This window comes from Malus sylvestris, chromosome 12, assembly GCF_916048215.2.
Source record: "Malus sylvestris chromosome 12, drMalSylv7.2, whole genome shotgun sequence".
Taxonomy (NCBI): Eukaryota; Viridiplantae; Streptophyta; class Magnoliopsida; order Rosales; family Rosaceae; genus Malus; species Malus sylvestris.
Window position 1 is genome coordinate 31,314,185 of NC_062271.1, and position 23,383 is coordinate 31,337,567.

A 23,383-nucleotide genomic window follows, 5' to 3' on the forward strand; every position below is an offset into this window, starting at 1 on the left:
CCAAACACTCCAATTCCTCAAGGATCTGAGGTTTCTTCCACTTCTAATCTCAACTTTTTTTTTTCTCTTCCAATCGGGCAAAAACAGAGGATTGGTCTTTCTCATTTAGGTTCTTCCCTGAAAGTAGTTAGCGAACCAGTTAAAGAAGTGATACCTCAGGTTTGACAAATCCTAATCCTTTTCGGCAATAAGGTGGCACTATTTTTTATTTCTTTTGTTATGCGTTGTATTTGTCATTTGAACTATCTAGCTGTAATGGTTTTCTTTAATTAGAGGGAAAGGTAGGTTATTATTTCTAACTTGGATTTTGTACCACTTGCAGTTTTACTTTCTAAATGGTCGCCCGCCTCCAAATGAACTAAAAGATCAATGCTTATTTAGAATCAATCAGTTTTTCTCTGGCAACTCAGACGGACTGCAGATTCATGGTGAGATACACTTAAGATATGAGTTTGTGTTGTACAACTAGAATTAGCTTTTAACTGTCTCCTTGGTGTATCAGAATTTAAATCAGTTGCTAAGGATATCTGCAAGCTGCCCTCATTCTTCTCCACATCTCTTTTCAGAAAGATTGATGCTAAGAGCAGTTCCAGCGTTGGCTGGTGCTCGGGGGAAAGGCTGGTGAACAGGGCCAGATAGCCCGACTGAAGTGCTCCAGCGTGTGGGAACCCGAGGGACAGGCCAGGCCCGAGCAACAAGCCCGTGAGGAATTGCCAGCCCACGAGCTTGAGTGGATGTGACGTCAGGGCTGACATCATCCTAGCGTCAGCCCAATTTTTTATTTTTTTTTGTCAGGCGCGTGCCCTTCACCTACATGTGGCGCGTCAGCCGACACCTTTTCAGAAGCCGGACCCACGTCGCAATTTGCCAATGTTACCGTTGGGAAGACACGTGGCTTCCTACAGTCCGTTTGATCTCAACGGTCTGTTGGTAATATTCACTTTTTGTCATTGCTTTGAAAGGGCGTAGTTTCAAAGTTGTTATCCTCACCCCCTTTCAATATCTTTCCTAGCTGTGGTTTATCTTATGTAACCACAACTATTTTCCTTTACTTTTAAAATCTCGATTCTTGTTCAACAACCCTGTTACCCCACTTTAAGGTGCATGAATCTTTCTCTCTGAAGTGGATAAACAATGCCCTTTATAATGGTTGATTGCGGAGAAGGGGTCAAGTCAAGCAGCTTTCCTGGAGGCGCTTTTTTTTTTTTTTCTAAGCTGACTTGTAGTCAACTCTTGGTTTAACTAATATTGTTACCTCATCTGACTATAAATTCTGGGTGGCCCCTGCCCTAGTCATCCGGACAAGAAAATGGTACAGCTTGACGAGAAGCTTGCGATAGATATCATCGGACTTGGGGCGCTTCGTCTTCTTGCTTTTACCTCTTGCCACGAGATCGATCTCCATTGTTGTTGCTGGTGTTGAAGTTCGGTTGCTCAGGACGCCTTTCGTTGGGCCTTTATCTGGCCAATTCATTGATCAAATATGGGATCTTGTACTGCCATATGGTTGAGCCAACGATGAAGATAGTAGGAGAAAAAGAGTGATCCCCCCCCCCCAAAAAAAAAAGTCTTGTACCCATGAGAAAGGCTTGTAATGGTACCATCATTGTTGGCAGCAATTTTTGCTGCTGGTGGTTACAACAAGGAAGTTGGGAACAATGATGTGGCTGAGGGCTTTGTAGATCTTATTGCTTATGGTCCTTGGATCTTGGCTAACCCAGGATTTTTTACTTTATGTTTATTTGGCTTTAATTCTGAGGGTATTTAAGTCTATTTAAGTGGATTTTCTGTTATTTTTGAAAGATTTTATAAAAAATGATATTTATGAAATTGAGTGTTAAATTTTGATTATTATTGATAAAAACTCAATAAAAATTATCCCGTAAGTATACAAGATTAAGTTTAAGACGTCTTAATAATCAGAAGATGCCTTTATACATTATCCTTACATCAATCATGTTACATGACAAAAAATGAGGTGTTGACTTATAAGAACTAGCTAAAGGTAGCATATTCCTTTCTTTCTTTGTGGTTTCAACTTTCAACCTATCCTTGCCCGCCTTACTAAATCATGTAACACAAACCGTGCTTAATATGATTTCAAATAATAAATTAATTGCGATAAAATAAATTTTCAAATACTTTTATACATCTGAGCTTGAGCTCTATTATTATCAATTACTTTAATGCTCTGTAATCACTTGTTGTCCAATCGTCCAAACGGACTCCACTCACCGACAATATTAATTCCAAACACCATGTTGTTTCCATGCAGTTTCTCAAAAACCAAAAACTATCGGCGAGTCGACTCAGCAAGTTGATTAACTTTCCTAAAATAGGCAGAACTGTTTCAAATTTTGCAAGCTCTTTAAATTTAGCGGATTTCATGCTTTTGTCTGCCGTAGTTGGATTATTCGGATATATTTGACCACCAAAGCACTCAGATTTTTTCAGGTGATCGATTTATTCTTCTTGTTGTTGCCCTTTGTTTGTTCGAATACCAGAAATTTGACAACTTTCTTTGTATTGTTTGCTGAGATATTTTGTTTTTTTAGGTTGGTTTTAAGAATTAAAATCGGTAAATGCGAAATACCCTTTTGGGTTTTGAGTGAGATCTGCTGTAATATGCAGAGATTAAGGATTAATATTGTCTGAAATTCAGAAGTTGTAATTCTGGGATTTGGTTGTTTGAGCTGGAAATTTTGGAAATTTGAGCAATGGGTGTTCAATACAGTCCTAGGGTTTGAAAGGGGATGTTGGTTTTGAGAAGTTTGTGGACTCGTTGCCAGTGTCTTGGGTTTGGTTTTGAGCTGGAAATTTTGAGAATTAAGGAAGTGGGTGTTCCATGTCCAGTCTTAGGGTTGAAAGGATGTTTTTTTATGGGGAAATTTTTCGATTTGTTGCCATTCTGCTAGTCGGTTTTGAGCTGGGAATTTAGGGAGTTTAAGCAATGGGTGTTCCATATACAGTGTTAGGGTTGAAAGGAGATGTTGTTTTCGAGGAATGACTTAGATGGGTTCACAGAAGATGAAGTTGAGCATCTCGATATATCTTGTGTTTCTTTGTGTGAAATTGTGAAGTATTAGCCGTCAACAAAATTGTTAGTAGCAGATTAGAATTTTTAGGTTTCAAATTTTTTGTTACAAACTAATGTGTTTACTATCAAGTTGAAGTAGTTTTAAGGAAGAAAAAATCGATAATATCGGCGATATTTCGCCAATATTATCGCTGTTTTGGGGATCCGATATTTTTTTTACTACCCATCTAATTATCGTTAATATATCGCTATATTATCGATATTATCGATAATATCGCGATAAATTCGATAATATCTTGTGGACCATTGGCCCACGTATCAAATATTAAACTAATACGAACAGATACACTTGATCTTAGCCAAAAGGCCGAGAAAGGCATGCATGTTGCAGTGTTGGGCTTTCGGTTTTATACACGTCGTCTTAACTCTCCTACATTCTTCAGCTGGCCGATGTGGGACTAGAACCGTGCTTTCTTGCAGAGTTGAGGTAACGACATCTTATAGCTTTCAGACCACAAAACTACATCTTATCACCAACAACCAGGAATTTAACATGCCATGGGATTGATCCATGAGATCAACCCGTCCTCTTTCTGGCTGCATCATCTTTCAGTCGCCAATCCCGCCTTCACGTTCGACGGCGTCGGGATCGAGAGCGATTGTGAGAAGCTACTTTTGGACTATGGGCTGCGGGTCGCCAATTGGGTTGATCTTCGAGGTTTCGCGGCGGAGAGGTTGGGGGTTGGGGAGCTGAGGAACGCCGGGTTGAATCGGTTGGCGAGCGCAGTGCTGGGGAAGGAGCTGCAAAAGCCGAAGAGGGTGATGATGAGCAGGTGGGACAGTCAGTGGCTTTCTTATGATCAGATTCGGTATGCTGCTGTTGATGCTTTTATTTCTTATGAGATTGCTAGGCAATTGAATCTTAGGGGTGCGTAGATGGATTGGAATTCGACATTGTTGCGGTGAGAATTCAAATGTCGATTTTCTATGGCTTTAGCAAAATTTCTTGCAATGTTGGGTAAGTTAGAAATTTGGATTACAATGCTAGTTTTAATGGACCTGAATTAGGGATTTCGGGCGACATTGTGGATAACTTTTCAGGTTGATGTGTTGTTAGTTGCACTTATGAGCTTGTTTAGTTACTGCTTTATGTTTTTCATCTGATCAGATGGTTCTGACTTTGGCTTATGTATATACATATATCGTTGTTTCTTGATTGCCTCTGTTCAATGCAAGTTTGTGGAATGGAATAGAGATGTTGAAACTTCGAGATGAAAATTGAAATGTCGGGTTTTTTATGCGTTTAGTAGCGTAGCAGAAATTGTTTACATTGTTGGGTAACCTTAAAAACTTGGGTTCGCTTTGCTGGTTTAATCAGTCGTAGTTAGGGATTGGACCGATGTTGTGGAAAGCTTTTGCTATTGGTGCTTTGTTAGTTGCAATTTTTGAGTTAGTTTAGTAATTGCTTGATGTTTTCAATATGATCAGAATTTTCTGACCTTGGCATATGTATATACATATATTGTTGGATTCCTGTTTTAATCTGTTCAATGCAAGTAGGAAAGGTAAGGAACTCCTTCTCGTTCGATTGCATGATTGGTATTAATCTGTAAAATATTGTACTAATTCATTATATATAAATGATTATGGTGTGTTTAGACTTCTTTCGTTAATTACTACATATTTTCTACACTCACAATGTTTGTCAGCTCGCTATATAATCAACTTGATAATGTTAAATTCATCATGCAATGCATTTCTTTCCAATTTTTTGTGATAAACTAATAGATAATTGACTAAATAAACATCCTACAAAGTTTCAATAAAAATTTCCAAGTTTTTCTTACAATTTCCGTGGTTTCCATGTAATTTTTATCGATATCGATATTTTACCGATATTTCCATCGATATTTCCTTGTTTTCGGACTACCGATATTTCCGATATTACCGATATTTTCTTCCTTGGTTTTAACCAACAGATGGAAATAATATGTTGATGGTTTTGTCTTCTTTTCGAATGCTGACTTTATGAGTTATTCGACAACGCGAGTAAAACACCAAAACATACCGGAAGGGACAGCGGATAATGGCAGAATTAGAAAATTTGCTCTTGGAGGCTGCGGGAAGAACAAGTTCATCGGGGAAAAATTGACACTCACATTCATCATCTAGGAGGAGACATCGGGGCTCATATTCTAATGGAGGAAGTGACTCCAGAGGTGATGATTCTGACGATGGTCGTGGCTATGCAAGCAGGAAGCCCTCTGGACCTTAAGTTCATTTGAAGAAGAGGCTGGACCCAACTGAAATAGACGATGAACAAGGTAGCCAAGAAGAAGGTGGTTATCACGATAGTGGTTCGGATCGGGGGTGGGGGGACAGCAATGATGTCTGAACTTCAAAGAGAGCTAATTCTGTCTGAAAGAGCACAGAAGAAAGATGACAAGAGTTTAAAAGAGAAGTTCCGACCAAAGTGGGACAAAGGGAAGGCCCCACATTCCTGGAAAGAGACTCCACCTCTTCCATCCTCTCGGGTGCATTCATCAGCCAGATCTGCTGACAGGGTAGCTTTCAAGGATGATGCATTGAATGAGTTACGAGCAAAACGTTTGAAGCTGCATACCCTGAGGCTCACCGCAAGTTGAGATATGCTTTTCGTAGTGAAGATGATGGATCATCAGGGGATGATGCAATGATTGACAGTGATGATGAAAGGTCAGAGGGACTAACTTTTGGTGATATAAAGGAGATTACCATTCGAAGGTCGAAACTTGCAAAGTGGTTTATGGAGCCCTTCTTGGAAGAGTTAATTGTGGTTTGCGTTGTAAGGGTTGGAATTGGGAGGTCAAAATCTGGGACTATCAATGGTGGGAGCAGTACGGGCAGGCATAGCAGCAACTGCAGCAGCTTTGGAAGCTGCAGCTGGTGCGGGGAAGTTGATTGATACGAGTGCCCCTGTTGATTTTGGAAGAGAGTCAAATCTAAAGCATAAGTTTGAGCTGCCAATATCATTGGCTGCTCTTCAGAACTTTGGAAAGACGCAGGGTTCTTGGCAAGAAAGCAGCGAATAGAAGCAATAGTTGAGTGCCAAGTCATAGAGAATGATGGGAGGAGGCATGCGCTGATGCTTACAGTTGGCGACTACATGAGAAGAAGAGGGATTCTCTGAACATATTAAAAACCTTAAATGCATTAATATGATTTCAAATAATAAATTAATTGCGATAAAATAGATTTTCAAATACTTTTATACATCTGAGTTTGAGCTCTATTATTATCAATTACTTTAATGCTTTGTAATCGTTTATTGTCCAATCGTCCAAACGGATGCTAATCATCGATAATATTAATTCCAAACGCCATTTGGTTTCCATGCAGTTTCTCAAAAACAAAAAACTATCAGCGAGTCGACTCAGCGAGTTGATTAACTTTCCTAAAATAGGCAGAACTGTTTCAAATTTTGCAAGCTCTTTAAATTTAGCGGCTTTCATGCTTTTGTCTTCCGCAGTTGGATTGTTCGGATATATTTGACCGCCAAAGCACTCAGATTTTTTCAGGTGATCGATTTATTCTTCTTGTTGTTGTTGCCCTTTGTTTGTTCAAATACCAGAAATTTGACAACTTTCTTTGTATTGTTTGCTAAGATATTTTGTTTTTTAAGGTTGGTTTTAAGAATTAAAATCGGTAAATACTAAATACTCTTTTGGGTTTTGAGTGAGATCTGCTGTAATATGCAGAGATTAAGGATTAATATTGTCTGAAATTCAGAAGTTGTTATTCTGGGATTTGGTTGTTTGAGCTGGAAATTTTGGAAATTTGAGCAATGGGTGTTCAATACAGTCCTAGGGTTTGAAAGGGGATATTGGTTTTGAGAAGTTTTTGGACTCGTTGCCAGTGTCTTGGGTTTGGTTTTGAGCTGGAAATTTTGAGAATTAAGGAAGTGGGTGTTCCATGTACAGTCTTAGAGTTGAAAGGAGGTTTTTTTTATTGGGGAAATTTTTTGATTTGTTGCCATTCTGTTAGTTGGTTTTGAGCTGGGAATTTAGGGAGTTTAAGCAATGGGTGTTCCATATACAATGTTAGGGTTGAAAGGAGATGTTGTTTTTGAGGAATGACTTAGATGGGTTCACAGAGGATGAAGCCGAGCATCTCGATATATCTTGTGTTTCTTCTGTGTGAATGCTGACTTTATGAGTTATTCGACAACGCGAGTAAAACACCAAAACATACCGGAAGGGATAGCGGATAATGGCAGAATTAGAAAATTTGCTCTTGGAGGCTGCGGGAAGAACAAGTTCATCGGGGAAAAACCGACACTCACATTCATCATCTAGGAGGAGACGTCGGGGCTCATATTCTGATGGAGGAAGTGACTCCAGAGGTGATGATTCTGACAATGGTCGTGGCTATGCAAGCAGGAAGCCCTCTGGACCTCAAGTTCTTTTGAAGAAGAGGTTGGACCCAACAGAAATAGACGATGAACAAGGTAGCCAGGAAGAAGATGGTTATAACGATAGTGGTTTGGATCGAGGGGGGGGGACAACAATGAATCTAATGTTGGCAGTGATCTTTACAAGGATGAAGACGATAGGCAGAAGCTTGCAGAGATGTCTGAACTTCAAAGAGAGCTATTTCTGTCTGAAAGAGCACAGAAGAAAGATGACAAGAGTTTAAAGGAGAAGTTCCAACCAAAGTGGGACAAAGGGAAGGCCCCACAGTCCCGGAAAGAGACTCCACCTCTTCCATCCTCTCGGGTGCATTCATCAGCCAGATCTGCTGACAGGGCAGCTTTCAAGGATGATGCATTGAATGAGTTACGAGCAAAACGTTTGAAGCTGCATGACCCTGAGGCTCACCGCAAGTTGAGATATGCTTCTCGTAGTGAAGATGATGGATCATCAGGGGATGATGCAATGATTGACAGTGATGATGAAAGGTCAGAGGGACTAACTTTTGATGATATAAAGGAGATTACCATTCTTGGAAAAGTTAATTGTGGTTTGCGTTGTTAGGATTGGAATTGGGAGGTCAAAATCTGGGACCGGTGCAGGGAGAAGAAGAGGGCTTCTCTGATAAAAACCTTAAATGCATTAATAAGTTAAATTAAACCACCACAGAAACAAGAAAGTTCAAAAAGAGAGAACATATTAAAAACAGATCAAGGCATGCAAAAAAATACAGACTCTTATCTGCAAACTAGCTGATTAAGCCAGATCTTGGTCCTCCTCCTCATCATCCCCCTCCTCATTATCAGCCGCAACGTTTTGGTCCTGATCATCGTCTTATTCCGCCCCGTCCTCATCATCCTCATCAAATTCCTCCTCATCGTCCCCATCAAAATCCTCATCATGTTGTCATCATCCTCATCAAAATCATCATCTTCATAATCCTCATCAAAATCATCAACTTCGGGAGAAATTTCTTCTAAGGCCCGTTCGTAAGGGATATAATGGTAATCTAATAACGAACCTTTGAAAGTCATAAATTTGTCGCATACTAGACGTACCCCTATTTTCTTCACCGGACAATGTGCAATAACATGGACCAAATCGCTTTCTTCCAAATTGAACTCAGTTTCCGACAACGATAAATTTGCCAGCCAAATGATCTCTTCAATGGGAAAAACATCTCCTAGTTCGACACAAAAACTAGTACCCTTGGTGTGATTAATAACATAAATATAACCCGAGCTGACGTAATCACAAGGAACAAAGGCCAGGCACACAGCCAATGCTTTTGCATTAGAACCAATTTCCTTAGGCACTTCAAAAGAGACTTGGGTACCCTCGTTGACATGATTGAACCAAGTGGGAATTTGTCTTCCTACAAAACTCATGGTTCCACCTCCTGTCCATCCCTATACCATGTGGAACAAGATTTGTGTGAGTACTACATACATAACACACATATTTGCGATGGGGGAGGAGAGAGGAGTGGTGTGGAAGAGAGAGAGTACCTGTATCGTGCTATCCTTAAGAAGGAAATCCATGACATTGTTGTGTGTTATCATACAAAGTGTGAGTCCCGAGTTTAACGCGCTATCCAAGCCTGGAAACTCAATGAGTTTCGGGGAAAAGAGACTCACCATTGTTGACATGCCTGAAAAATCTGGCATTCTTTCTAATGCAGAGCAGTCATCCATTTGCAGGAAACCCAAACTTTTTGGTAAATCTGTAATCTCGACAAGGTTTCTGCAACCATTCAAGGATAGTATAAGAAGCTTGGAGAGGCCACTGAGGCTTGGAAGGCTCCCAAAATTATTGTCATCTAGACTTAACTCCACTAAACAAGGTAGACTACTCCCAATATCATTAGGCACTTCCTCTATATTGCTGTCCTCCAAAATTACACTTGTCAAAGAGCGTAAACCTAGTAAGGAAGGTAGCTGCAAAGAACACTTCAATTTACTCAAAGATAAGCGCTCGAGCTTCTCTAGTCGTACGATGGAAGGTGGTAGTTTTTTTATGGCCGTTCCATCTGCATAAAGAGTGACCAATGATGCCATTTCTCCCAAGTGCTCAGCCAAACTTTGGAATCTTGAACAACCATCGAGAACAAGAGTTTTAACAGATTTCAACTTGTAGAAACTCCTCGGAAGAGCCTTAAGCGTTTCACAGTCTTTCAAATTCACCAACACAAGACTCTTGAGATCTCCGATGGACTTGTGAACTTTAGCCAACCTCTTACAGTCTTTGAGTATCAATTTCTCAAGATTTGGGAATTTCGAAAAGTCTGGCGATTGTGTTAGATCGTGGGAGTGGCTGAGATTTAGAATCTTCAACTTATCAAGCAACTGTTAAGAAAAATCAAATTTAAATAAAAAATTTAAATCCAAAAGGAAGATACAAAGAGCATAAAAATAATTCCTAATTTGGTTCAGGTTACGCATTGTACTTACCCCAGAATACTCACAAAAAACTTGTCTGAGGCTGCTGTACTGCATGTCGATAACAACTATGTTTGGTTGACACAGTTCTATTGGTATGAACTCCAATGGGAATCCATGCCAGCACAACCATTTTAATTTTTTGGAAAGACATTGGTATCCCCCAGAGAGCCGAACGTAGTTTAGTTGGAGCAATCTCAGTCTCTTCATATTTCTAAACACCTCAGTACTGAAACTAGTCTCTTCAAGACTCGGCAAATTCAAAGCTAGACCTTCAATTTTTTCAGTTCCCTGCTATCCGAAAAAACAGACTCCAAATAAGAGAAGGCTTTGCATGAAAAAAAGTTAGATTACTAACTTACATATGCTTACACGTTTAACATAAAGTTTGATTGGGAAAGTACTTACAGATTTGTCTATCAATACATCATTTACATCTTCAGGATGCCACAATCTACTCCGTTCTCCAGGGAAATCGGGATTTTCTGCATGCACAATATCTCTGCCCATATCTCGAAGCAAATCATGCATCATAATCTTGTTTTCTCTATTAATAGTCACAAGGCACCGGTTAAGGAGGACCTCGATTCCTGTTGTTGAATAAAAGCCACAACCATCCAAGATTTGCACGACATCGTTCTTGTCCATTCCGATAAAAAAAAAAGCTATATCGAGGAATATCCGCCTCTTGTAATTATCATTTAGCCCGTCGTAGCTTATTTTCAGTTGTGCCTGAATTTCTCCACGAGGAATCATTTTCAATTCATCCAATATACTTCTCCATTCATCTACGCTTCGTTTGAAAAGAGTAGATCCTAAAACTTCAAGAGCCAGCGGCAATCCTCCACAGTAATTGACAACTTCTCTTTCAAGCGCAAGATATTGACTAGGACAACTACTACTTCTGAAAGCATGCCAACTTAGGAGCTCAAGAGCTTCTTCTCGGTCCATTACTTTCGCCCGATATATCTTATCAACTGCAAATTCTTTTAGCACACGTTCGTTTCTAGTTGTGATGATGATTCTGCTCCCCGGGCCAAAAAAGTGGCAATTTCCAACTAATTCGCGTAACTGCTTCACATCGTCTACATCATCAACTATGACAAGTACCTTTAAGCGTCGAAATCTTTCCCTTACCAAGGCGGTCCCTGCAGCAACATTGCTTACCTTTGTCTTGGTTTGCAAGATATCGAAAAGAAGTTGTTTTTGCAATTTTTCTAGTTTCTTTTCCCTCACTTTTTCAAGGAAACTTTTACCTTCAAACCTTTCATAAAATCTGTTATAAATGGCTTGAGCAATCGTTGTTTTACCTATTCCACCCATGCCCGAAATTCCAATCACACGAACATCATCTGAATCTCCGATGCCTAAATAATTACTGATATCTAGCACTCGAGTATCTATTCTGACTTGATAGGGCGCTACGTCGAAGTATTTGTTGTTCAACTTCGTAGTGACGTCATTGGTAATCATCCTGATAAACTTTGCTTCATGCCTGGCATTAGTCAAGTTGAGAAGCAAAACGAAGATTGTTATACAACGAAATTGAACTAATCAATACACAAAATTATTTATCATGACTAGAGATTTTAATTAAGACAATTTTTTGAGGTGGTGTGTTTAAACTTAGCAAACATCAATTAAGATTAAAATTAAAATTTAAATAAGAAACACAAACAAAAAAACCAGCATCCCTTCCCTCCGCAGCCAGTCGCCGGCGGCTTCCTAACTGTGATTAATGTAACCTTAACAGTTTAAGCTTTATTGTATGATTTTATTACAGAGGTCTAAGAAATCGCATGATTCCAAATTAATAAGCAAAGGTACGTTAAAGCCTTAATTCATAAGAAAAGAAATTAGTAAGTACCCGTCCAAAGTGTTTCTGAGATCCCAGCCAGACAAATTCGAAGCTTCAGTAAGAGCAGCTCTCCACCTCTCTACCTTTTTTTCATCTGTATGTTTCAGAAACGATTGTGCAAATCTACCGGTCTGTTTCCTGACATGCGAGGGATCAACGTCATAGAATATCGGCAAAACTAATTGCCCTAGCGTTCTTCTACACTCCATGACCTTAACCAGCTCCTCGAGACACCAGCTGGAGTCTGAGTACCGTCTTGAGAAGACGATGATAGAGATCCTAGAACCCTGGATTGCCTGCACAAGTTCGGTAGTTATATCTTCTCCTCTTCTTAGTTCGTCGTCAATAAAGGCGTTGATTCCGGCCTTTGTCAATGCTTCGTGGAGGTGGCCCGTGAAGTTTTTACGTGTGTCTTCGCCTCTGAAGCTTATGAACACTTCGTAGAGCAAGCCTTTTGAGAAGGAGGACAGGGACGGGGAGGCAGAGGTGGACGATGAAGATGAGATTGAGGGTGAGGAGGTGGAGGAGGTGGAGGAGGTGGAGGAGGACGAGGAGGACGAGGAGGATGAGGATGAGGCGGAGGAGGACGATGAGGATGAGGGCGAGGAGGAGGACGAGGACGAGGTTTTATCGGGGACAGAGATATTCATTTGGCGAAAGACGAGGCCGAGGGAGCAGAGGAGGAAGATGAGGACATCAAAGACAAGACCGGAATTGCGATGAGCATAGTGGTAGGACAGTAACACCAGCACCATAATTAACAGCTTCCCTAAGCTCGACCAGTTATCCATTGCCTTCAATTTATTTAGGCAAATTGAAGGTTGTTTGGCGATATTGATTTTCTTTTTTTCTTTAATCAGTTTGCAAATCTCCATGTTTCTTACGTACACTTGTCGGCAGAGATAATTATACTTGCTTTTTTGGGGCAGAGATAATTGCCCACGTCCAATTCCATTCCTAACTCCTAATTGGCTAATCCCAAACCCCACCCCAGCCAACCCAAGGCCGCTCACCAGCACAAGAATAGTCTCCTCTCCAGTATTGGTAAGTTGACTTGTGGTTCTACACCCTAAACTCTACGAGGCGCTTTTTTTTTTTCCACTTTAACGCCAAATTCTACGTGGTGCCTTATGGTTCACACAATGATGAGAGATTTTTCAGTTTATAGGAACACAGTCCAGTACACTACACCACTTATAAAACAACTTCAAGAGGGCTAGTTTGAAAATATCCTACTGCAAAATTTGATTTGGTTTGGACCAAATTTTGATTTAGAAGAAAACTAGCAACGGTGCCCGCGCGTTGCTGTCGGTGTCTAAAATGTTTTGATAATATGTACACACAAAAAACATAATTTATTAAAGCTAGATTTCTATACCTAAGATAGAGGTTGACAGTGTTCATAATTATCAAAAGTTGGCAGTGTCCAATTGCTCACTGTTCAAAAGATAGAGATGATATAAACGCTTAATTCATGTACATAAGTTCATAGTATCATGTACTCAAAATAATCATAGTATCAAGAGATTGGCAGTCTTCAACTGCTCATTGTTCAAATACGAAAATATACATATGTCCATACTAGAAGGTTGGCACCGCACATCTGCTGTGTTTATGATTTTTCCTGTTCAATCTCTGGTCTTGTTTGTTTGGGAATGGCCATCCTTTTTCTTGGCCACCATGCTGTTGAATTGGTGCCTATTCTTTATAGCTTTGCCCAGGATTTTTCTCTTGCTATATATTACGAATTGGAATCAGTAAGAATTCCATATAAAAAACTAAATTTGTCAATCTATTTAACTTAGTGCGAACTTCATCAGGCAACCAAGAAGTATAATCCAGCAAGGAGTCAGACCGAGCAACACACTCATAAATAAAAGATTAGGAACTTTGGTTCAGGATAAACATAATGCAAACAGAAGAATAAAATTGACAGAAAACAGATCGATGCACAGAGAGATAGAGGCATAAAGAGAGCACTTACATCGGCTGTGCTCTCAAATACATATGGTAATCTGCATACAAAGAAACATAATACTGAAACAGTTATAAATCATCCTATTCAAACAAATCAAACGAAATGCATAAAGATTACCTTAGTTTTTTATTCTATGATTTTGTATTTGACTCCACCTCCACGTTGTTCTTTGGTTGTCTCTTTTACTGAATTAAGTAATCGACTGAATTACTTAATTCAACTGAATTTAATCAGAGAGATGAAAGCTTCAGTATAAAAAAATATTTTATGCTCTACACGCATAGCAAATCATCAGTAACCTCCAAGAACCTAATTGTACGATAAACACTCTAGCACTAACTACCCAAGAATTATAATCATGCTTATTGCCAAAAATGATAAACATGTTTACCTTGACTTCATTTTTAATGGCATATGTAATATACTTTCCATCTGCATTAAAATAACCTTCTTCCCTCTGCTCGTTAATCAAGTTGAAAGGTTCTGTTTGAATCCCATCCACAACAAAGTCCTTGTAATCCTGCCAAAAGATACCACCAATCACTGGCTATCGCTTCCGTTGATCCAATTAGCAGAAGTATCCAACAATTTCCTCGACTGAAAAAAATCTTGCCAATTTAGAAAAGAACTATTCCAAATTACGGATGTACTCGATTAATTTAACCAAGAATATGCACGGCACCACCACTATTAAGAAACATCATCATACATCATCATACAAAGACAAAAGTTTTTACCATCAGTTTTTAAATTGCAACCAAAAACATGCATAGAAAGAATAAAAATGACAACAAAGATGGCAAAACAATTAACCACACATGTTGTTTATCCAAAAATGCTGAGAGCTTATGCTTCTGTGACACAACAAGCTTCCTGCGTCACACACACTAGATCAAGTAGGCGTCATGACATAAATTGAAAAGCAGACAAGATCAAGAAGATCCAAAATTATTGATATATAATTATAGTAAATAATTGCACATGAAAAACTCTAGAGGAAGATAGATGAATCTCCATATCAAGAAACCAAAGAACATGACACTACTAAGGACCGTTGCTTCACATGCATATCTGCTACTATTTTAAAACAATTATGTTATAACAAGTATAAGAGAGAGGAAAAAGTACTACTGAACCGAAAATGAAAAGGGGGAAAACCTGGAATGCCATGCAGTGCCGAAATCACTACTTAGCAACAAAAGTGCCCTGCTATGCTTCATGACGTCACTTTCAAAACTATTATCCAAAGATAATGACACATACAAAGACTTCTCATCCCCAGATACATCTGATTTGCTGTTAAGTGCCTTATATTGTCTACTTGCTGCCATAAACACATGCTTAGCAGCCTCATATAACGGAAAAAGAACTTGTGTTGAAATCCCCAACTTATGATCCCTATTTCAGAAAACTGAGTTGCCATCAACTGAGCGCAGCACAGTACTGTCATCAGATGAGGGTGAGGAATGGCCTGCCTCTTTATTCAGCTTGGAAACTGGGACGGGTGAAGAAATCCCACTTCATCTCTGGGTTCAATCAAGAGGAAAGAACAATGTTTAAGACAATGGCATTACTACATATTCCAAAAACACAACTGAGAACCCTTCCAAAATTAAAAAAAAAAAAAAAAAAGAGCACCTCTACACAAAATCATAATGCACCCACAATTACACACACAATTCAAAAACTTTCAGCATAAGAATAAGGCATACTTGGACCGTTATCGAAATCCCAGACTCAGTAACAGTAATAAACTAACACTGAATCAACGTTTTGAATTTGAACTAACACTGAATGGACATTTTCCAAAAAATATGAAATCCAAGTAAAATCAAGCTGTTACTTTTACATATGCATGGATCAACTCATGCGGGATCAAATATCTGTACTTTTCGACATGGAAATTACACTCTGTGAAGGTACACCAACCAAGCACGAATAAAACCTATATATACAAAACTCTATGGGGCATTTCATCGAACACAAAGTCTGCGTCTTTACTGAAAACAGAGAAGCTAAACCAGCAATCACTGATTATCTACTAACATACAAGTACGAATTACTTACAGTTGGGGATTCGAATTGATTCAGAAGATCGACCGTGTCTGCTTCGGAACGACGCAGCTCCTCTCCTTCCATATTTTCTGTTTGTTTCCCGAGAAAATCCGAGGGAAAAAGAAAACCCGAGGGAAAATGACACATTTATATGATGTTGAAACGAAATGGTAAATTAATTAAAAAAAGAACTACGTGGAAGTTTTTTATTCGTTGTTGAAATAAGTTTGCAGGAAAAAGTAATGATGCTGGCCGTAGATGATCCAGTTTCGGGCCAATGTCACACTGACACGTATCCACCTTCTTCGACTTTTCTTCTCTTGTATAAGATTTTGGAGCTGCTATGGCTATTCTCTCTCTCTCTCTCTCTCTCTCTCCCCCTCCTCTGAGCATCAATCGCCGAAGGATTTTCTCTCATTTTCCCTCACTTTCTCTCCCGTTTTCTCTCTCGCCAAACACTCCAATTCCTCAAGGATCTGAGATTTCTTCCACTTCAAATCTCACCTTTTTTTTTCCAATCGGGCAAAAAGGCATTGATTTGAAACGAATATTATAATAGAAAGGAAAGCGCTTTGGGGGGATTCGAATTTCCGAATCTAGGGTTCTGTGATCTGTATATGCGTCTCGATGACTATGGAAATCGTGGTGGATGCGGCGTCGTTTGACGCCGAGCTGTTGCAGCTCAATGAGGTGTCCCCTTTGGCCCTCAAATCGAATCCGAGCTACGTCGAGTCGCTATTCGAGCAGTGGCTTTCGCTTCCCGATACTAATCGCCTGGTACTTGAAAACCCAAATATTTTGTCTTCAAAATTTGAAATTTTTGGTGTTTTCGCATTGTTTTGGTTGTGCATCTTGTTGGGTTTCGAAGGATTTATGGGTGCATTTTTTGGTTTTTGAATTTTGGTGAGCTTGGTTTTTTGCTGTTGAATTAAAAATTTCTGTGTTTTTTCATGTGTGTATGTTTTGAGATACACATAATTTACATGGATGTGTATGTGTGTTTGTTCTAGCCTGTGAAAACAGCATGAGAGCTAAGAAATAATGATGCTGAGTTGATTTTAGTATATATTGATTTTCCTGCCCATGGTATTGAATTTGTTCGGAAACGATGACATTGCGATTAATGAAGCATTAAAGGGCATATTTCAGTATGGAAAAAGGGATGAAAATTGTAAATTATTAGCAATGTTCGAAATTACCTAATGCCTTAAAGTAGTTACAAATTTGTAATTAGTTGTTGGAAATGCTAAAGTTTATATATATTTTTTTAATTAGGATACCTATGATTTACATGCTACATATTGTTTCATCTTTTCTGATGGATGACAGTTTTTTCATTTTCCCGACTTTATGGTTGCAGGTGACACAACTGCTAACTGAAGCAAAGGCAGGTAGGCCCCTGAATGTTCAGGGAAATTCTTCTAGTCCACATGCCATTGCAGGCAGTACTTTGCCTTCTATGTTTCCAGCAGGCAGTGCACCACCACTGTCACCAAGAAGTTCATCTGGATCCCCTCGCGTTATGAAACAGAGGATTGGTCCTTCTCATTTAGGTTCTCCCCTGAAATTAGTTAGCGAACCAGTTAAAGAAGTGATACCTCAGGTTTGACAAATCCTAATCCTTTTCGGCAATAAGGTGGCACTATTTTTTATTCTTTTGTTATGCGTTGTATTTGTCATTAGAACTATCTAGCTGTAATGGTTTTCTTTAATTAGAGGGAAAGGTAGGTTATTATTTCTAACTTGGATTTTGTACCACTTGCAGTTTTACTTTCTAAATGGTCGCCCGCCTCCAAATGAACTAAAAGATCAATGCTTATTTAGAATCAATCAGTTTTTCTCTGGCAACTCAGACGGACTGCAGATTCATGGTGAGATATACTTAGGATATGAGTTTGTGTTGTACAACTAGAATTAGCTTTTAACTGTCTCCTTGGTGTATCAGAATTTAAATCAGTTGCTAAGGATATCTGCAAGCTGCCCTCATTCTTCTCCACATCTCTTTTCAGAAAGATTGATGCTAACAGCACTGGATTTGTAACAAGGTAATATTCACTTTTTGTTATTGCTTGTGAAAGGGTGTAGTTTCGAAGTTGTTATCCCCACCCCTTTCAATATCTTTCCTTGCTGTGGTTTATCTTATGTAACCACAACTATTTTCCTCTACTTTTAAAATGTCTCGATTCTTGTTCACCAACCCTATTACCCCACTTTAAGGTGCATGAATCTTTCTGTCTGAAGTGGATAACCAATGCCCTTTATAAGGGTTGATTGCGGAGAAGGGGTCAAGTAGCTTTCCTGGAGGCTTTTTTTTTTTTTTTTTGTCTGAGCTGATTTGTAGCCAACTCTTGGTTTAAATAATATTGTTACCCTCACCTGACTATAAATTCTGGGTGGCCCCTGCTCTAGTGATGTTTTGTTTCTTTGGTTCTTTCTTTACCAAAGAAAGTTCCTTAGTTTTACTTTCCTCTGGACTTTTTTAATTCTCTTGTTATTGAAGCTTGGCTCTTATTGAAGCTCGGCTGTTTCCTTTGCAAACCATGCTCTTACTTTTTTCTACTAATTTGTTTGTAGGGAAACATTTATTGATTATTGGGTTGGTGGAAACATGTTGACGATGGATGTAGCTACTCAGATCTATTCGATCTTAAAGCAACCAGATCTCAAATACCTCACTCAGGTTTTTGTTTCGCTTTATTTCTTTCCCTCTTTTATGTTTATTACAAATTTGTGTACAACCTGATATCTCTACAAAATCATCATACCATTAAATGCAATGTTGATTATTATAATTAGTACATTTGGTGCATTCACAAGTATCTAAATCCTGTTCCTGTTTGATAACAGGATGACTTTAAACCTGTCCTTCGAGAACTTTTGGCAACTCATCCAGGGTTGGAGTTCTTACAGAGCACGCATGAGTTTCAGGAAAGATATGGTTTGTTCTCCACCTACAATCAGCCTTTTCTTAATACCATATGTTTGTAGAGTTTCCAATCCCCTCTCTCCCCCTCCTTTCTTCTCTCCCTTCCTCCCACTTATGCTGTTTTGGTGTTGCATTTTTACTCTGGTTATGATTGAAGCAATTCCTTTCACATGATGCACACGTTAACTTGAGATATTATTGCAAATGGTCCAGCTGAAACTGTAATATACAGAATATTTTACTACATAAATAGATCTGGGAACGGTCATCTCACACTCAGGGAGTTAAAGCGTGGAAACTTGATCGATGCAATGCAACATGCAGATGAAGAAGAGGACATCAACAAGGTTTTGAGGTAAAGATTCTGGATACAGACTTAGTCTGTGTTACTATAGACTATAGGGTCTGGCCATTAAAATTAGGGATCATTATGCCTATTTTCTTTCACACAATCTGGAATAGTTTGCGAGAGTTTGTTCCTCACTGCATGTTTATGTATGATATGTGATCGGTGACTTTTGTTCTAACTTTTCTTTTCTTATATAATCTGTTACAGGTACTTCTCTTATGAGCACTTTTATGTGATATACTGCAAGTTTTGGGAGCTGGATACAGATCATGATTTTCTGATCGATAAAGAGAACCTGATCAGATATGGTAACCATGCACTTACCTACCGGATTGTTGACAGAATATTTTCCCAGGTTTGTCATGAAGCTTTTGTTTACCAATTTTAACAAAAAGATTCTTTCAATAAAAGCTTAATCCTTGATCTCTTTCCTCCCTCTCTCTCTCTCTCTCCCCCTCCCTGACACAGGCATGCATTCTCGATTATGTATTTAATGAGTTTATTTTGGCTTCTCAGGTCGCAAGAAAGTTTACTAGCAAGGTTGAAGGAAAGATGGGATATCAAGATTTTGTCAACTTCATTCTCTCAGAGGAGGATAAATCTTCTCCGCCTAGCCTTGAGTTCTGGTATATCTTTACCTCTTATCTTTTTTCAGTCAGTGACTTGCTTCTCAAGACATAGCAGTCAAGTGTAATTATGGGTAATGCAGCAATATAAGATAGACGTCCAAGTGGAACATATGTGCTGGGTAGTTCGACAGAAAAAATGGAAAGATTACAGAATATGCAAAAATGGGCTTCCCCACATTGTTGTATTAATTTTTGAATCAGCCTCGTTGATTCAACATTCATTTAAAGTCAGCCATGCATTAACAAGAATTAGGCTAGTCAGGAACAAATCGTGATTTATTTCTGAAAAAAATAAAGATTAAATTAATGATGGGATGTGTGAAATCAGTTGCATAATAATTGTATACAAGAATTATTAGGTGGAAACTTTGTTATCTATACTTCATGTAGAGTACTGATAACTTTTTCCCTGAAAACTTTTTAAATAAAACCGTTACTATGTCCTGCTTTCATAGGCAGTTCGGAAGATTCATTGTTCTTGTTAGGTTTTGATCAGATTTGACTTTGGGATGGGACAGAGATCGATATTTAAGGCTTCAATTAAGTGTAATTGAATGTGCAACCTCAGTTTTCTAAGTGATGGATGGAGGGATCTACTTGATTTACCCTTACACAGTTAGTTATTCTATCAATTGTGTAGTAGCTGTGACACTACATTGTTCATGTTAGGTTCAAGTGCATAGATTTGGATGGAAATGGAATTTTGACGCGGAATGAACTGCAGTTCTTTTATGAGGAGCAATTGCATAGAATGGAATGCATGGCCCAAGAACCTGTTCTGTTTGAGGATATTTTGTGCCAGATAATTGACATGATTGGACCAGAGGTTTGCCTTTGTTGACTGGTCCCTTTTACTGTTATCTTTTCTTTTTTGGAATAAGCTGAATTTTTTTAAACAAAACCTAAAAGTACAAGGTCAAGGTCAAGTAGTCCTTATCGGGATAAAATGTAACCCCTCTTCCTTAATTGATGATTATGTTGCTGGCATGTAACATCCTGGAAATAAGCATCCTCCGAGGTTTATTGCCCCAAGAAAATTGTTTAAAAGAATGGAATGCTCTGCAGTCTGTTAGATATAGTTTTACTGTGGTTGACATGAAGATTTGTTATTGCAGAATGATAGCTACATCACACTCCATGATCTGAAAGGCTGTAAGCTTTCAGGAAGTGTTTTCAATATCCTTTTCAACCTTAACAAGTTCATGGCCTTCGAAACTCGTGATCCATTTCTCATTCGTCAGGTACATAAAACAGTTTTTCCTCTCATCATTTGAAGTTTGAAGATTCCAGATAAACATGTAGTGGGTTGCATTTCTGTTGTTGGTAACAGCCTTGCTGATGTTTACAGGAACGTGAGAATCCAACCTTGACAGAGTGGGATCGATTTGCACATAGAGAATACATCAGACTTTCAATGGAAGAAGATGTTGAAGATGCCTCCAATGGAAGTGCCGAAGTTTGGGACGAATCACTAGAGGCTCCCTTTTGATTCAACTCAGGTAACCTACCTAGGTTTGAAGTCAATAAATATGGCGTAGCTTTATTTGAACTTATTAACCTTTCCATTTTATTTTATTACATTCCTACGATGGGCTGATGAGTAAATGATTTAAAACATGTTATTAACCTCAGTTTCTTACACTCTGCATATCATGTAGTGGAAAGAAATGAAAATTACAATAGATGCAGATGCTAAAATCTTGTCAATACTTTTAATCTATTTTGCATAAACAACTTGTAGGCATGTATGACGAAGCTCTGTTGTTTGACTTCATGCGGTAATGGATGTTTACTTATGTTATATTTGGTTCTTGAGATACTATCTGAGACACCAATACTAAGTCCACACACTCATCGCATGAACTTTGCATGGCTACAAGTTGTTTATTGTTTTTGCACAATTTATTTTTCTCGTCTCCGTTGCCTATGGAAATTCCACCTTTGCATTTGTCTGTCTTTGCAGGAATAGGATAGGTATTTTCAGTTTCTTCTTTAAACTGGCAATCAACAGAACTGACGACTCATAGAATTAGTATATCGAACGAGCTGTTGTAGTGCAGACACCTGCACTTTTGTTAAGGGTAAATTCTGAACTTGGTGGTGTCAGGGTACCTTTTTCCAACAGCGAAATGAATTCTGGTCCACGCGTGCATGAATTGAACAAATGATGGGTCAGAATGGAAGCCCGTTACATCAAACCGTAGCATTCGGAATAGCTGTCTGCTCATGATTAACCACGGCCAGTTGAAAGATGATAACATCCGTAACACTCAAGCTCTCTCCTTTTAGTTCAATTTGTTACCTCAAGTTGTAAGATATCACTTATTTAAGGTTTTCTTAATTTATTTTGTCATAATGATTGGTTGTTGGCCTACTTTCATTTGTAAAATTCATTAGGTTGTGTCAAACTTTCTTTGTCAAGCAATTTTGGTTCGGATTTTGGTTACTATCAATTGATATTCATGGTTTATAATATCTTCGTGTTTGTTCGTCATATTGCACGAACTAGTAAGATATCGACCTGATATTCTGAGTGGATGCAATCGATTTCTTTAGTATAATTACCTTTGTTGCTTCAGAGTGCCACCTGATGGGCTGATAATGTTATCTCTCTCAAGAAAAGCGGGTTTTTTCGCTCGGTTTTCTTCAACTCCTTTTCATCCCATTACAAACCATTCTCTCAAAACCGAGCGAAAACCCAAGCAAGACTCGATGTTAAAACGCTTGTGTGCTACGGAAGAATTGGAGAATTTTGCCTCAACTTTTCTCTAAATTTACCATAAGCGTTGTAAGCGTAAACCAACAAATCAATGGCTTACATTTGTGATAAAAACCCTTAACAAAATGGAGGATAAATCCGACCCAAAAAAAGAAAGGAGGCCAAGAAGTGCTTCTTCCTTCCGAGCGCAGAATACGCGGAGTGACATCTAAAAGAAGGCAATCTTCTGGCAGCCTAAAGCGTAAGCAAAACATTGCCTGTGAGATGAATCAAAGATGAGAAGAAGGTAAGTATCATGAAAGCATATTTGTGCATCTGTGGAGCTATAAATAGTTCCAAATTGTAATACCTTGTTTGGGGCAACATCCCTGACCCTATGAAATATTGGATCCGGGGCTGGTTTGGTATTGATGTGCTTTGAAAAAAACTGCTTCTATTGTGCTGTGAAAATAAGCTGTTTTTAAGTGTTTACCAAACAGCTTTTTGAGCTCAACTTTTTTTTATACCCACTTTTCATAAAAGCACCTCAGTACCAAACCAGTATTAGTGGCATTCAAAGCAGATTCTGCTCCCCTACATATAGTTGGAAAAGCAGTTTACGTGAGTGCAAAAGTGTAGGAAGAACTGGAACATGCACACAGCGGACGACTGCACTGGCTCATTAGCAAAAGAGTGAGTGCGATCAAATCAAAAGAGATCCCGTCCAATATTTTCTCTAGATCAGACCCCTAAATGCATCTGAACGAAAAATATATGCAGATATAGTTCACGCAGAGATTACCGATCGAGGAAATGGTATTTATAATAGAACAAGATAACATGTTTACAACGGCGGGAATGAATGACCAAAACGTATCTTAATGCCTGAAACGTATCTTAATGCCTGAAAGTTGGTCTTGGTCTTGCTTCCTTTTCTCCCAGCTACAGAGATGTTAGTGCCATCAAC

The 23,383-nt window shown here is 38.8% G+C and overlaps 3 protein-coding genes, 1 long non-coding RNA gene and 3 pseudogenes across 14 annotated transcripts in view; 4 read left to right on the top strand and 3 right to left on the bottom strand.

Moving 5' to 3' along the window:
* Positions 1 to 6,065, top strand: part of LOC126592578 (protein RTF1 homolog) — a 35,403-nt pseudogene extending 29,338 nt beyond the window's left edge.
* Positions 1 to 12,710, bottom strand: part of LOC126592565 (disease resistance protein RPV1-like) — a 94,561-nt gene extending 81,851 nt beyond the window's left edge. For 2 of the 8 annotated variants that reach the window (XM_050258296.1, XM_050258297.1), the window contains exons 1-4: positions 11,791 to 12,708; positions 10,332 to 11,418; positions 9,936 to 10,217; positions 8,994 to 9,830 (exon numbers count right to left, since the gene is read on the bottom strand). In XM_050258296.1, the coding sequence (XP_050114253.1) occupies positions 8,994 to 9,830; positions 9,936 to 10,217; positions 10,332 to 11,418; positions 11,791 to 12,656 (3,072 nt within the window). In that variant the 5' untranslated portion in view covers positions 12,657 to 12,708. Of the gene's footprint in view, positions 1 to 8,113; positions 8,895 to 8,993; positions 9,831 to 9,935; positions 10,218 to 10,331; positions 11,419 to 11,790 lie in introns of those variants that run through there. The other 6 variants (XM_050258302.1, XM_050258298.1, XM_050258299.1 and 3 more) reach the window with 6 other exon arrangements.
* LOC126592571 (serine/threonine protein phosphatase 2A regulatory subunit B''beta) lies at positions 10 to 22,191 on the top strand. 4 transcript variants are annotated; one of them, XM_050258311.1, is made up of 13 exons: positions 16,170 to 16,591; positions 17,175 to 17,417; positions 17,580 to 17,685; positions 17,760 to 17,859; positions 18,389 to 18,494; positions 18,662 to 18,752; positions 18,954 to 19,095; positions 19,297 to 19,444; positions 19,606 to 19,715; positions 20,388 to 20,544; positions 20,834 to 20,959; positions 21,067 to 21,217; positions 21,682 to 22,191. In XM_050258311.1, the coding sequence occupies exons 1-12, from the start codon at positions 16,442 to 16,444 to the stop codon at positions 21,205 to 21,207; spliced, it is 1,620 nt and encodes a 539-aa protein (XP_050114268.1). In that variant the 5' UTR covers positions 16,170 to 16,441; the 3' UTR covers positions 21,208 to 21,217; positions 21,682 to 22,191. The 4 variants fall into 4 exon arrangements, with proteins under 4 accessions (XP_050114271.1, XP_050114270.1, XP_050114269.1 ...); XM_050258314.1 differs by lacking the exons at positions 16,170 to 16,591; positions 17,175 to 17,417; positions 17,580 to 17,685 and adding exons at positions 10 to 159; positions 323 to 428; XM_050258313.1 differs by lacking the exons at positions 16,170 to 16,591; positions 17,175 to 17,417 and adding an exon at positions 88 to 159.
* On the top strand, positions 2,515 to 8,064 carry LOC126592577 (protein RTF1 homolog; annotated as a pseudogene).
* On the bottom strand, positions 3,235 to 3,417 carry LOC126594643 (U2 spliceosomal RNA; annotated as a pseudogene).
* On the bottom strand, positions 4,835 to 7,532 carry LOC126592589 (uncharacterized). Its single transcript, XR_007612715.1, has 2 exons — positions 7,470 to 7,532; positions 4,835 to 5,307 (listed from the first exon to the last, which is right to left on the bottom strand). It is a non-coding gene; the product is annotated as an uncharacterized LOC126592589 (long non-coding RNA).
* LOC126592585 (protein RTF1 homolog) lies at positions 5,298 to 5,689 on the top strand. The gene has a single exon (XM_050258337.1). The coding sequence runs from the start codon at positions 5,353 to 5,355 to the stop codon at positions 5,680 to 5,682; it is 330 nt and encodes a 109-aa protein (XP_050114294.1). The 5' UTR covers positions 5,298 to 5,352; the 3' UTR covers positions 5,683 to 5,689.
* Positions 22,192 to 23,383: the final 1,192 nt, after the last annotated feature.